The sequence below is a fragment of the Peromyscus californicus genome, unplaced genomic scaffold, assembly GCF_007827085.1.
Source record: "Peromyscus californicus insignis strain IS unplaced genomic scaffold, ASM782708v3 Scaffold_5__1_contigs__length_169319896, whole genome shotgun sequence".
Classification (NCBI taxonomy): domain Eukaryota; kingdom Metazoa; phylum Chordata; class Mammalia; order Rodentia; family Cricetidae; genus Peromyscus; species Peromyscus californicus.
Genome location: NW_026294573.1, coordinates 101,562,596 through 101,577,380, shown reverse-complemented (window position 1 = coordinate 101,577,380; position 14,785 = coordinate 101,562,596). Strand labels below are relative to the sequence as shown.

Genomic DNA, 14,785 nt, shown 5'->3' with positions numbered 1-14,785 from the left:
GTGGCTGATGAACCCACAGGTGCCTGCCAAAACTTAGGGGAGGGCCATCGGCAGGGCAGGTAGAGCAAGAGGCTCCAGCAAAGGCCACTCAGAGATGTAAGGCAGGGGCCTCATTCGGGTGACAGGAAGGACCATGGCAGGTATCTGTGCAGCATTCAGTCATAGGGGCAGCCAATTTCGGGTGGCCCTTATGCAGAGAAGTAACTTTTGTTACAGGAGGGCACAGGGTGAGGGTGCCACACTGTGGGGGAGTCAGGTGGTCTGTCTGCTGGGGAGTCAGGTGGTCTGTCTGCTGGTGGGAGTCAGGTGGTCTGCTGGTGGGAGTCAGGTGGTCTGCTGGTGGGAGTCAGGTGGTCTGCTGGGGAGTCAGGTGGTCTGCTGGGGAGTCAGGTGGTCTGTCTGCTGGTGGGAGTCAGGTGGTCTGCTGGTGGGAGTCAGGTGGTCTGCTGGGGAGTCAGGTGGTCTGTTGGTGGGAGTCAGGTGGTCTGCTGGGGAGTCAGGTGGTCTGCTGGGGAGTCAGGTGGTCTGTTGGTGGGAGTCAGGTGGTCTGCTGGGGAGTCAGGTGGTCTGTTGGTGGGAGTCAGGTGGTCTGCTGGGGAGTCGTCAGGTGGTCTGTTGGTGGGACGAGGACTCAGTAGAGCCTGGGACTCCTTTACTAATTTGCTGGCAATGCCTCCTTACTTTTTATTTTGAGGAGGGGTCTCACTAAATTGTCCAGGTAGGCCTTGAGCTCACTGCCATACAGGCTGGCCTAGAACTTGTGATCCTTCTGCCTCAGCCCCATGGGTGCTGGGATTACAGGCTTGCACACCACACTTGTCTTTTAATTTCCTTTCTAGTGTTTCTTTGCAGGCCAGAGGAGTTGGGTGGTGGATCTGAGAGGCCCAGGGTTCCCACCAGGCCTTTCCTGCCTCCCAGGCTGGTCATTTACCACCACCTACATCTCCCCTGTCCCCACAGGCTGGTGAGTCTCACCAAAACACTACACCGGGAGCTGCTTAGCTATGTGGATGTCATCCAGGTGTCCCTGCGAAGCTTCCGGCAGTACCTGGAAGAGAGTCTGGGCAAACTCCGCTATACCAACATTGACTTTGTCAAGCACTGCAGGTGGGAACCAATGGATATCTTATGTCTCTGGGAGCCACCAGGGTTTGCTCTTGGGAGGTGGCCATGTTTCTCTCCTAGCTTATTTTTAACCATTTTCAGATGTGCTGTTCAGTGGTATTATGCAGAGTGCTATTAACACCAGCACTGGCACTAGAATTTCCTATTATCACAGACCAACACTCCATATCATAAACATTCCATGATTCTGCCACCACTATTTTACTTCCCGTCTCTATGAAGCTGACTGTTCCATGCCAGCCCTATAATCACCTCCTTCAGATCTCCACAGAAGATGGAGCTCTGGAGGATGGGGAAGTATGCTATTAAAAGACGTGTTCTGGGCACGTCTATTGCACCGTGAACTCACTGAGCTGTGGCTACCCAAGGGGGAAAAAAAAGACCTGCACAAGACTGAGCCCATTGGACATTTCATCCTGGGAGGGGGACGGACTCAAGAGGCCCCTTCCGTAGGGGACCGCTGACAGTCAATGGTTTCTGTGTGTCACCTTCTTCAGTGGGGTGCCACTGAATTGTTACCCACGTTTTTGTAAACAAGCCCCCCCTTCCATGTTCATACAAGCAACCCTAATTAAACTCCGTGGGTTACACATGTGCAAGAGCTACGAAAGTGGGAGCCAGGAGGGTGAGGAGGGACGAGAGAGGGCCGTGGGGGTTACTATGACTGAAATTCATTGTATACGGGTATGAAACTGTCAGAGAAGAAATGAAAAGTCGCCTACCCCGGGCACCTCCTGGAGAGGGCCTCCCGCGTCTGCCCCTCCCTCCCTGGTGTATCTCACTTGCACGCATCCTCTCTGAGGTTGGCTCACCTGTGTTATATCCTGTGTCAGCGCGCCCTTCCTTTCTAAGGCTGAGCGATGTTCCGTTGTGCTGTGTCGCACGCCCACAGTTTATTTTCCCACCCGCCTATTGATGAGTCTGTGGCTGTTTACACCTTTGGGTGATTGTGAATAGTGGTACAAGAGACACTGTAGATATCTGCTAGGGTCCTGCTTTCAAGTCCGGTGGGTCCATTTCCAGAAAGAGAACAGCTGTATCACGTGGTGGTCCCATCCCTTTTCTTTTGAGGAGTCGTTTTTATGTCTATTTTCTAGAGTGACTTCCATTTTACATTCCCACTAGCACAGCACAGGAGTTCTCGTTTCTCTGAACACTGCCTCACCAACACGTATGAGTTTCTTTCTCAATTGCAGTGGATGTGAGGCAGTGTATGGTTTTGGTCTGCATTCCCCTAGTAACTAGTGATGGTGTCTTTCTGTATGCTCACCGGCCCTTCTTCCCCTTTGCCTTTCCCCCACGGTCTTTGCTCATTCCTGCCTGACTCTAATACCAGATTTAGCTTTTGACATTTGTAACAAGCTATACTTGATTCTTTTTTCAGTGCGTTTGAGTATTTTACCTGTGTGCATGTATGTGCATCACATATGGCATGTTTTATTGTAGCAAGTTTTCTTGTTGGCTTCCAGATCCCAAATAATGACACAGAGACTTCTTATTAATTATAAAAGCTCGGCCTTAGCTTAGGCTCGTCCCACTACCTCTTATAATTTAAGTTAACCCATTTATATTAATCTATATTTTCCCTTGTGGCTTTTTACCTTTCTTTCATTCTGTATGTCTGACTCCCTCCAAGTCTCATTGGTGTCTCACACATACACACCTAGATTCATCTACTACTTCCTTTCCCTCTGCCCGGAAGTCCCACCTATACCTCCTGCCTAGCTATTGACCATTCAGTTCTTTATTGAACCAATCACAGTAATATATTTTCACACAGTGTGCAAATATCCCACAATACCTGATGCTTTTGGAGGCCAAAAGAGGGCATCAGATCTCCTAGAACTGGAGTTACATATTGTTGTAAGCCACCACATGGGTGCTGGGAACCGAACCAGGTCCTCCGCAAGAGCAGCCAGTTCTCTTAACTGCTGAACCATCCTCTCCATCTCTAGCTCCTGGATTCATTTTTTTAAAAAGCTTATATTGTTTTGAAATTTGAAAATTCTGAAGATCATTTGAAAAATCTTTTATTCATTTAGCATAAATAAACATAAAAGTTAAAAATAGACATTCTCCAAAAAATGTGTTTTCTACACGTTCTGTGAGCAAACATTGCTGGTTTGTTCTGAAGTAGAATCCTACTAATGCCTGTTAATTCTTTTGCCTGTTATGGTGACAAATACCTGAAAAAGTGACCTAAGGAAGAAGGGTTTGCTTTGGCTCATGGTTTGAGGGTGACATGGTCTGCGTGGTGACAGGAACATGAAGCAGCTGGTTACATTGCCTCCAGTCAGAACACAGAAAGAAATGGCTGCTGGTACTCAGCTAGCTTCCTCCCCCCCCAACCGCCTCTCCATTTTTTTTCCTTTTCTTTTTCTTCAGTCTAGGACCCAGATGGCACCGCCTACAGTTAGGACGGGTCTTCCCTCCTCAGTGAAACTAATGGAAAAGCCTCACAGACACACCCAGTGCTGTGTCACTTGACGATTCCAGATCCTGGGAGGCTCACAGTGAAGGTTAACCATGAGTCACAGCATGCACTGTCCGTGGCTGTGTCTGCAAGGCTTGCATTTGTTTGACATGTTATTCAGGCACCTCTGTCCTGCATGCATCACTCTCCTGTATCTTAGCTCTGTTCTAGCAGATTTGTTCACATTAGCCTCCCTCTGTAACTGTGTCTGCCCACCTGATAGATCTGGTCCTTGGGGTGGTGAGCTGGCTCAGCAGGTAGAGGCACTTGTACAGAAGCCTGCTGACCTGAGTTTGGTCTCAGGATCCCACAAGGTGGCAGGAGAGAACTGGCTCCTGAGATAGCCCTCTAGGGCTGGAGAGATGGCTCAGAGGGTAAGAGTACTGGCTGCTCTTCCAGAGGTCCTGAGTTCAATTCCCAGCAACTGCATGGTCACTCAAAACCGTCTGTGTGAGATCTGGTCTGGTGCCCTCTTCTGGCCTGAAGGTGTACATGCAGGTACATGTATACATGATAAATAAATCTTTAAAAAAAAAATGTTCCTCTAACCACTCATGCATCATGGCATGTGAGTGTGCGCCATGTGCGAGCGCACGCGCGCACACACACACACACACACACACACACACACACACACAATTTCATAAATAAAAATGTAAAGGCTATTCCTTGAGGCTTAAAACTTCACTGTTACAATATCCTGGTTATATCAATTGTTTTTCCAAATTGACTGCTTCCTGCTTGTGTTTTCAAGCTTCCCTTCCTGCTAATTTTCTATGTCAGTTACTTGTTGCTATGGTAAAACACCTGGCAGGAGCAACTCAAGGAATGGTAAATGTTAGCTCGGACTTACAGGGTGATAGTCCACCACAGCAGGAAGGCATGGCATGGAGCCTGAGGGGGCTGGCCACACTGCCTCTGTCTTCAGGAAGCAGGGGGTCTCTTTTATTTCTTTAAACATCTTATATTTAGTTATTTTGTAATTTCTTTCAGAGCATTGTAACATCTCTTGTGTTCTGCTTCCTGTTGTCCTTTGCTTCTTATTCATGGTGTCTTACTTCCTTGTGACTAGATGTCACTTGTTTCTCTTGGATTTTTATCTGCAGCATCCTCTTTGAGGCCTGGACTCACATGGCATTCCTTCAGAGAGTCCATATTAGTTTTTACTGGACCACTTGGGGCAATACCTACTCAGGACCAATTACAATAATCTGTTTGAGGTTTTGTTTCATTTTGTTGTTCTGGAGAACACATGTTCAGTTGGTAAACAGAATCTCAGATTAGAAAGAGCTTTCCTTCCCCCTTGCCCTGGGATCTCAGGATCCTGGAACCTGGTGGGGTTCATGTGTCACTCAATCCCACACTGAAAGTGCCACCCTCAGGACCCAGCTGGCTCTTCCCCCATGCAGTCATGGAGGCTCAGCATCAACGTCTCCAGGTCAAGTCAGCTTTGGCACCACCCATATCCCAAGGGACCCTCTAGTTTCACTTCATCTGGAGACTGCAGACTTCTCTTCCTTATGTGGGTTTTTCATTCATTCATTCATTCGTTCACTCGCTCGCTCACTCGCTCACTCACTCACTCACTCACTCACTCACTCACTCACTCATTCACTCAGTGGTATTAGGAATTGCACCCAGAGCCTCCTGCATGTTAGACAGGCATGCTACCACTGAGCGCCATGCTTAGCTTGTCTGGAGTTTGCACAGAATTTCCTTTCACTGCCCCTGCATTTGCATAACCTGCGTTTATCTTTCCGTCACCTGTACTCAGATCTAAAGCCACGGCCTTGGGGTGTGCAGGCATGCTCGGTTTGACTGGTGGCCTTTGCTTCTCCCTCTTGTTCTCAGATTGTTTTCAGAGGGGGGCAACTTTTCCCCTGAAGAGATTGAGTCACTGTGCCATCGACTGGAGAAGGAGGCCACCCGGATTGAGTTTGTTGAAAGTTTAATCATGATCCACATGGAAAAAATGGAGACGGATTACCTGGACCAGGTGGGGGCTCCCTCTCCTCCCTCCAAACAGCCTCCAGGACTGCCTGCCAGAGGCTGTCACTTCTGAAGAAAGGGTACTTAAGCTCCCCCTTCTTCCAAGGTCTAATGCTCCAGATCAAGTTCACTCCAATTTACTTCTGATCTTTCCTTAACAGGCCAATGACGTCATCAACAAATTTGAGAGTAAATTCCATAACCTATCTTCAGACCTGATTTTCGTAGAGAAAATCCAACGGCTGATGACGAATTTGCAAGTGAACATCAAGTGTCAGGTAGGACAGGTCCATCTTCCGTCTAGTGGACACCCATCACACACACACACACACACACACACACACACACACACACACACACACACCTGCACACCAGTACTCACTGTCCAGCAGTGTGGCGTCTGTCCGGCAGTGTGGCATCTGTCCGGCAGTGTGGCGTCTGTCCCGGGGTACTTCAGCCACTGAGTGACTGCACTCCACAGTCCCCAACTTACTTTATGTAGCATTGTTTGTCCATGTCAGAACCAGATGGACTGCTTTTATCTCCATTTTAGAGATAAAAGAAACAGAGACAAGGGCTGGAGAGAAAGCTCGGTCCTTAAAGCGCTTGACCCACAGCAGGCCCTGAGGTCAATCCCAGAACCCATGTCTCCTAAGCCCAACGAGAGAGACAATCCCGTGCTGTTCTTGGGCTGCACACTGAGTTGAGGCGACGGAAGCCCTCCTCTGTCCGTCTCTGACTCTGGCTGTGTTAGTTATTGACCTCTACTGTCAGCTAGCTGCTGGTCACTAACTGGTGTTGCTACCTGACCTCGAAGGTGTCCTGCTGGTTATTATACCGCTCTCTCTCTGTTCTCACACTTACATGACCAGAGTGTAGCTCTATCATGGCAGAGCTAACTCTACCAGGCCACCAAGATGGAGCTGCATCTTTCTGAGTTATCTCACACGGAGCTCCCGTCTCCAGGGTGTGTGAGGGATCGCGTACTGGAGGCTGCTTCTTAGAAGCCAGCCTTACTTATGCTTTAGTCTGATGTAACTAGCTATGTGAAGCAGGGATGTTTGAAGGACAGTGGTGACTTATCTGTTCCCTAAGAACATCACAGGGCCAGCCAGGTGGCATTCAGTGCCCCAGAACCCTCTCCTCTTCTTATCCACCCCTCTTGGTTGTCTACACAACCACAAGCCTTCGGATTCATCCTCCTCAGTGCTGTAGACTGGGCCAATGAAGCGCTTCCTCTTCCTTATAACACCAGCTTCTGTTCTCACTGCAACGTCTGTGGGCGACTTACAGCTTCTGTCATGGGTTCCTCTCCCTTACTACCCAGAGAGCTAGCTCCTGTGTCTCTAGGCCAGCACACATGCAAGGAACAGCGTCTGAGGACCTTCTAGGGTGGGGCAAGCCAAACTGAGGAGGACCTGTCTGTCTCCTGAGACTGGGAGACATTCTGGCAAAAGAAGTGTTTGCCGAGGTTCCCAAGCTCTGTGACTCAGTCAGTCACCTGCTCCGTCACTCGAGGGAACTTCTTTACCCATCTGTGAACTGGGAACCATAGAAGCAACTCAGAAGTGGGGACAGCCCTGGAAATGCAGATAAACACAACAAGGTGACAGCAGCAAACTGTGATTCTGTAACATAGTCATACGCCTTAGCTAGTACTTTATTACCCTTGCCGTCTTCCCAGGCTCCACAGTCACAAGTTTAAGATGCTGACTTATGATTGATTCTACATGTGAGAAGATGGGCATCTATTCAAGCTGGCGTATGACTTATGTGACTTTATAAGCAGTGTATTCTTTATTTTGTGTGTGGTAGTGTACATGTGATGCACATATGTGAGTGTATGTGCACACACGCACAGAGGCCAGAGTGGGTGTTGGCACCTTCCTGTCATTCTCCTACTTGCCATAGCCTTGAGATAGTGTCCAACACTGAGCCAGCTCACTGCTCTGCCGGTTCTCTGGTTGGCCAGAGAACTCTCTGGAGCCAGCTCCCCATTCTGAGGTTGCAAGCACCAATGGCTGTGCCCAGCTTTCTGTGTGCGTCCAGAGGATTTGAACTCGCTTCCTTTAGACAGCAGAGCAAGCTCTCTTACCCACTGAGCCATTTCTCCAGGCCCCTGCATACTCTTTAAAGATTCTTCATAAATAACCTTTGAGCAGCCTCCCTGTCATGGCTGGGCTGTCAGGTTTTGTTTTTTGGGTTTTTTTTTTTGTGTGTGTGTGTGTGTTTGTGTGTGTGTTTTGTTTTGTTTTTTTAATCCTCTTTTGGCATGATGCCTGCCCAGGACTGTAAGAAGCATCCTTACCCAGGATGCCTATGTCCTCAGCTGTAAGCTGGAATGTTGTGACAGAGTGTGGGTGTTCCAAAGCTCTGTATGCCTTCTGGCAGGTCTTACATACTTAACCACACTCTGTGGCACCAGTTTCATTTAAACCATACCTATTTGATAGAGAAACAAACCTTTTAAACTCATATTGATCTACTTTCTGATATCATATCAATATATACTCTTACTGTTGTTTTTTCAGTGTTTACTCAATTTCTTGTGTATCTTGAAGACCATTTTCCTGTTCTTGATAGATATTCTAAAAACAGAATCTCAAAACTGGTTTTCTAGGTGGCCAAGTCCAATTTGCAAGCAGAAGGATTAAATTCTTCTCTGGAGCAGCTTCAGTGCAAGATACAAACGTGTCGAGAGCACCGGGGAGATAAAGGCGTGAGTGCATCACAGATTCTGAATGTGTCCAGTCGAGAACGGCAAAGTGATGTAGACTTGCATCTGGGTACCAGATTTCTCCATCGCAGAGAGGGTGGGGTGTCTCTGAGCCTCGCTGGCTAACTTTTGTGTTACTCAGTGGAAGGCAGAAAGAAAAAAACAAGCAACCACACCCCACTACCAGCCTCAGACGCGAGTGCAGAGGTTAGTGAGGGTGGGGGCCTGAGACTGCATCTGGGGACTCTACTTCCCTCTGCAATGCCATCAGGCCTCCCTCTCAGCACCGAGAGCTCAGCCCCAGTGACTGAGAGAAGCAGGCGCTCTGTACTCCTTTTCACCACAGCACATAAACTGATTTTTCATTGTCTAATCTGTGAATGTGAAAAGTTGGAATTGTAGTGGAGTTCAGCAGGATCATGTTTATGAGTGTCTCTGGTTCCCCCAGTCAGCAGTGCAGGTCTCTCAGTGTGTGCATACTTGTTTTTTTGGCCATGAGTGCCTGTCTCTGCCCCAATCCACATGTGCCCTGGTCTCACAAGGTATCTCTGGGCAGCTCACCCAGATGCCCCCAGAGCTGGGTGCCTGGCCTGCAAGAGCAGAGAAGAAGAGAGAATTCCTGCTCCATTTCTCTCCTGTCAGCTCCGAGCTGTGTCTCCACTGATGAAAACCCCAAGAGAACATTTATTTTTCTGTCTCCACTGTAAATTTTTGTATGGTATGACACATGATTCTTGAGAAAAGTTCCCACAGGGCATCACATGAACAATGAATGTCCCTCTGGAGACAGAGACACTCCCGGTCTCATTGTTTGCCTTCATATAGTTTCCTACACATCCATTGAGTTAATCATTCTGAAGAGATGATGTGTAGATGGAAGGTGTTCCTACATCTTATCCATCACTTCCCTGGTCTCCCTTTCCTGGTATCAAGGGACAAATTAGTTTTCCTGCTAGGACCTTCAATAAGTCCTTTAGGCAAGTCCTGACTGTCCAGAATAGCAACATTTTGGATTCATTTCTTCCCCCTCCCAAGCTCCACGGGTTCTTTCCTACTGGGTGGATGTCAGGAGACTTCCCCAGCCTCCCGCTAGGTGGGGACAGTGAGCTGGGTGACCCATTCCTGTGTGGATGGAGGAGCCTGGTTCATAGTCTGCAGAGCAATGAGTAGGAAACAATGGTAAAGTCTTGGGTGTAGTGAGGATAAAGATGGTTGAGGGTGATGCCTGAAACTGTAGGGTGCTGCTAGGGGAATGCCTAGAGACGGACAGTCAGCCCTCCTGCCCAACGATCCACACCCTTGCCAGCTGGACCAAATGTGTCCTTTAAACATATAATTTTAGAGCTAGAGGAGACACTGGGGGGTGTTCCATATCCCCATCTTACAGATGAGGAAACTAAGTCAAGCAATTTTGAATCACTTGCCTATAGCTGAACCTATAAGACCAGGAACAGAACTTCCCCATCAGTGAAGGATCTGCCACCTTTAGACAACTGCCCAAGAGAGACAGCCAGTCACAACCCCCCACCCCCAATCCTCCAGGACCATTTCCTATAAGAGAGGGGACTTGGAAGAACCAAATGTTGTCCTTCCCTGGATAAGCCCCTGTCCCTGGACTTCTGGTGACCCTGTCTGTTTTCTGGGGCTCTCTCCCTCTGTATTCCCATTAGATGGTGACCACAGATGACCTCCTTGTCTTTGTCCGATCCTGGAAAGAAAAACTGAGCCAGAGGATTAAGTACCTCAACTGCAGCCTGGATGTGGTGTGCATTACTCAGGAGGTCTTTACGGTAAGGAACATGGAGAGAACGGGGAAAATGTAGACAAGCTATAGTCTGGGATCCCAGGAGACCCCACGAGATCTAGTGCAGCATGAGAGGAGAGGGGATGCCCAGGATTTATCAGGCCTGCTGGGATGTTCTGGAAGGGTGGCATACTGTGGAATCATCTGACTTTGGTACCAAAGGCTCTCAAGTTAGCCCGTGCATGTGGTCTCAATCAAATCCGTCCACCTCAGCCTCTGCCTTCCCATATGCCATGCACAGTCACACCCTCAACCTCCAACAAGAGGTTGTCTCTTCCCAATGTCTCTTCCTCTAGCTACGATGTCTCCCCCCCCCACAACTCGATACCCAGTCCCTGTCCAGCAGCAGCAAAGGCCCAAATAACTCCACCATTCTCCTGCCTTCAGTGTCGAATCTAAACCCTTGAGCCAGTCACACAGGCACCTCCATGGTCTGTCATCAGTGCCCTTCATCCCTTTCTCCCCGGCAAAGGCATCTCTTGCCTTCTGGTCTAGGTGGGACTACTGGCCCTGGGGTACCTCCCACTTCCCCATGACTCCACCCACCACGAGGTAAGGTCTCTGGTTAAGGAGCTATCTGATCTGCCAGAGATTGAGCACTGGCATGGGCAGAGCCTGCATGACCTGCCCCCTCCCCCCACGCCCACATCAGGCTTTGCCGTGAGGTTCCCAGCCACGCGCAGGGAACCCAAGAGCCAATTGCTGCATGAGTCGGCTGCTGCTGCCTCGGCTCTCACTGCCAGAGTTTGGCTATACTCTTCCAAGGGGAGGCTTTCCCTACTGTGCAGCCAGGTAACCCCCCTCCCCCGACAGCCATTTCCTACACTGCTGAAGGCCATACAGAGGCTCCAGGGTTCCAGCCTGTGGCCTTTCAAAGGCCTGACGGGAGAGGAGACTCAGAATAAACGACGGAACAGCCAGACTTACTCTTCGTGGACATCTTTATTGCCCTTTCTCACAGGCAGGTGGCCACTCTTAGTCGTGTCTCCATTCATGTGGTCAAGACATCAATTGGACACATCTGGGACAGGAGCACAACCCTGTGACAGAGCGGCCAGGCAGCTTGCCTCCAGCCGTCACTCGGACAAGATGGCGGCAGCGGACAGTGTCTGCTGCCTCCTGAAACTGTGGTCCCTCTACTTAGAATTTCTCTCTGGACTGCAGGACACCATCCTGATGGATATGGAAATGGAGAGTGACATCCACGTGTCTTCAGAGGCCCTTGAGGAGGAAGCCAAGGTGGGCCTCGTGACCCCTGAGTCCTTTGCCCAACCAACCCGCATGGGGAGGCCCATGATTGAAGACCCTGCCGTGGATGTGGTCAAGAAGATCCTTCAGTGAGTGTCTACCCCTGTGGCTCGGGGGCCCTACTCACCGTAGTACCACAGGAGTGCTGCTCCAGGAGCCTGTGACCTCAGGCCAGGGGCTTCCCCTCTCACACCTCAGTCACTCACTCAAATTCCTGGGTATGCAAGTGGTATGGAGGACCAACAGTTTGTTACCCAGGGCTTGGCCTGGGCTGTTGTCATGGTCACCATGGAAAAGTTCACTTCCCTCCCTTGGGTTTCAGAATTCCTCAGACAAAATCGGCATGCCCGTGTGACAAGGACCGCTCCCACACAGGTAGGAGCCAGGCCTGTGGGTCTCGGGGGAGGGAGTGGCAGGGAGGTTGGCGGCAGCTGCAGCCCGTGGTCCCCTCTTGGTCTCCTCTTCTTCTCTGCTCTTGTCCTGGACACCTGTCACCCAAAGCCTTGAAGAAACATCGGTACCGGGGAGAAAAGTCCGCGAAGAAGGCCTTGGCCAGCTCCAGTGCCACCTCAGCAGGGAGGTAAGGATGCAAGGCCATCCCAAACTCCCCCTCCCCAGACGCCCTGGGCCCGCTTGTCCCCAGACAAGGGCCAGACAGCATGTCTTTTGTTCAGACTCTGGTCTCCAGTCTCACTTGTACTCACGCTCAGGAGCTGTGTGGGGAGGAGGTGGAGGGGCGCTGTAACATGGGCTCTATTCAGGGCTGGGCTCCTCCTTAGGGGTGGATCACCGCTCCCACACGTTTGTACCTAGAGAAGTGTCTGGGTAGCTATCACTGGGATGACAGTCCTGCAATCTCTCCACAAGCTGGACAGCATTAGAAAGGGGGGACAGACTGAGCACGGGAGCAGGTGGGTTACAGGGGGACCAGGACATGGTGGCTAAGTCCATGGTCACAAACTAAGCTCTGGAGAGGTCATCCATCACACATGAGCCTCTGGCCACCAGCTCTAGCCCACATATTTTAGGGAAAGCAAATGACAGAAGTCAATGGCTGAGCCAACTTTGGCTCTTTGCTAAGCCCTGGATTGTGTGTGTGTGTGTGTGTGTGTGTGTGAATTATTCCTTGTGTAAATGAATTCACACCTAACTAGAAGCATTGTATAATTATCTAATGACCCTGACGGCTTTCCTTGAGTCTTCACGGGAAAGAGAGGATGCAAACTTCTGGACCTGACCACCCCTGCCACTTGCTGTCTATCTGGCCTTGGCTGAGACTCAGCAATAAACCCAAAGTTATGGGTTTTTTAGAGAAAAAAGAAGTTGAAGAGTGGGGAAGCATTCTGTAGAGCTGTTCTAAGATCCAGTCATCCTGCCCCATAGGCATCCCAGGCTCTCAGGCATCCCGGGCAGGGTCCAATGGGTACAGAACTGCCCCGCCCCCATCCGCCCCCCCCCCACTACAAAGTACTGACCATCTTCTGTCTCACAGCATGACACGACATACCAAGATCATCAGAGTCGACAAAAAGTACCAGGTGCTTGGGGAACGGCCTCCTCCTCAGGCTGAGTAAGTAGTGGCACACTGTTTCCCCCTGGTGGAACCATTTCCCTCTGTGAGAACTCTTTTTCTCTGTAAGGACAGTGGGGGTGTAGGCGGGGTAAACTTACACATCAAGGTCAGCTTGTCTTAGCTTTAGACGTGTGTTTGTTGAGAGACATTTTCACCAAAAAGCTCCCATTTTCCAGGCTCAGCGTTTCATGGTGCCAAGGCACTCTGGAGGTTCGAGGGCTTCGCTTGTGTTCTTGGTTGGTTTGTTTTTGTTTTTCTTCTTACAGTTTTCCACCCTCTGCTTCATTCCTCTTTTCCTTTATCAGCACTTCAGTGACTAAAGCAAACGTCAGTTTACTTAATCTAGCTTCTTTTTGGGCAAATCATGGGAATCTCAAGTTGAAGACATCAGAAGCCCTCGGAGAACACCAAGCTCTAGAGTGGAGCCCCACTCTCTCTTCTTGGCAGACTTTGACCCCCACGGGGATCTTACCTCCGGAGCTGGGGAACTATGTGAGGAAGGCTGTCTAAACCAGAGGTGACTCAGGAGAGACCTCACGTTGGCAGCCTGGTGTGTCCTCAACCTATGCGTGTGACATCCTGTGCCACAGCCGCCCTGACTCGGTTCCCTCCAGTTCTGTGTCATTTTAATTTCTAAAGAGGTGAACTCCCACAACAGTCAAGATACAGAACTGTCCCACCTCTCCAAACACTCCCTCTTATGATTCCTTCTACCACCCCAACACCGAGCAATCAGAAATTTCCTTGGTTTTTCCTTGTAATTTTGTCAGCTGGAGAACGTCAACAAAAGGACTTGCAGCATTTGACTTTCTCAGTGATGGCACAATGCCCCGGAGTCCTGTCTTAATCTCACTCGGCTACTTTACAGAGTATCTAAGGCTGCAGAACGTATAAATGTCTGAGATTTATTTCTTACAGTTGGGAAGTTCAGGGAGGAACTACCAGCATGGAGCCAGGCCTGGTGGTTCTGACCTGTAATCCTAGAACCCAGGGGCATGAGGATCACAAGTTTAGCCAGCCTGGGCTATATAGCAAGACCCTGTCTCCAAATGGATCTTTTCATCAGGACCTCATGCCTATGATAACTAACCCACACCCTGATTTTCCAGCATGTCTTAGGGTTTCTATTGCTGTGAAGAGACACCAAGACCACGACAACTCTTATAAAGAAAAATTTGAGGGTGGCTCACTTACAGTTTCAGAGGTTCAGTCCATTATCATCATGAAAGAGAGCATGGCAGTGTGCAGGCAGATGTGGTGTTGGAGCTGACAGTCCTGATCTTGCAGGCAGGAGGAAATCGACAGAACCGTCACACCAAGTGAAGCTTGAGAAAAAGACTTCAAAGCCCGCCCCCACAATGACATAATACCTCCAACAGAAGGTGTGGCCCAGATTAAAGGTGTGCCCTCCATCTTCATGGTCTGGATTAAAGGCTTGTGTTGTCCAGCCTCCTCCAACAAGGCCACGCCTCCTAATAGTGCCACCCTCTATGAGCTTTTGGGAGCCAAATACATTCAAACGACCACACAACACATGAACTTTATTTTTATTTTATGTGTGTGTTTGCCTGGGTTATGTGTATGCAGGTGCCTGTCAAGGCCAGAAGAGGGCATCAGAACCCTTGCAACTGGAGTTACAGGTGATTGTGAGCTGCCCTGTGGGTGCTGGGAATCAAACCCAGGTCCTCTGGAAGAACAAGTGCTCTTAACCACTAGTCCAGCTCTTCAGCTCCAGCCAGCTATTTCTATTCCATGGCTAACTTAAAGGCATGATTTTTTTTCTCCATTCCCTGGTGGCTACCAGGGTTTTTGCCTAACCTGTACTATGTTTTTCTCTTAAACTCTGATAAAATTGTC

At 49.6% G+C, this 14,785-nt stretch overlaps 1 protein-coding gene across 8 annotated transcripts in view; it reads left to right on the top strand.

The window, feature by feature from the left end:
- Ccdc180 (coiled-coil domain containing 180) overlaps positions 1-14,785 on the top strand; it is a 70,830-nt gene that overhangs the window by 39,577 nt on the left and 16,468 nt on the right. For 6 of the 8 annotated variants that reach the window (XR_008213804.1, XM_052717507.1, XM_052717504.1 and 3 more), the window contains 9 exons: positions 961-1,107; positions 5,450-5,594; positions 5,749-5,865; positions 8,208-8,306; positions 9,974-10,093; positions 11,272-11,444; positions 11,678-11,730; positions 11,857-11,935; positions 12,848-12,925. Coding sequence is in view for 7 of the 8 variants with exons in the window: in XM_052717507.1 (XP_052573467.1) it covers positions 961-1,107; positions 5,450-5,594; positions 5,749-5,865; positions 8,208-8,306; positions 9,974-10,093; positions 11,272-11,444; positions 11,678-11,730; positions 11,857-11,935; positions 12,848-12,925 (1,011 nt within the window). In the remaining variant the exon portion in view is untranslated. Of the gene's footprint in view, positions 1-960; positions 1,108-5,449; positions 5,595-5,748; positions 5,866-8,207; positions 8,307-9,973; positions 10,094-11,271; positions 11,445-11,677; positions 11,936-12,847; positions 12,926-14,785 lie in introns of those variants that run through there. The other 2 variants (XM_052717506.1, XM_052717510.1) reach the window with 2 other exon arrangements.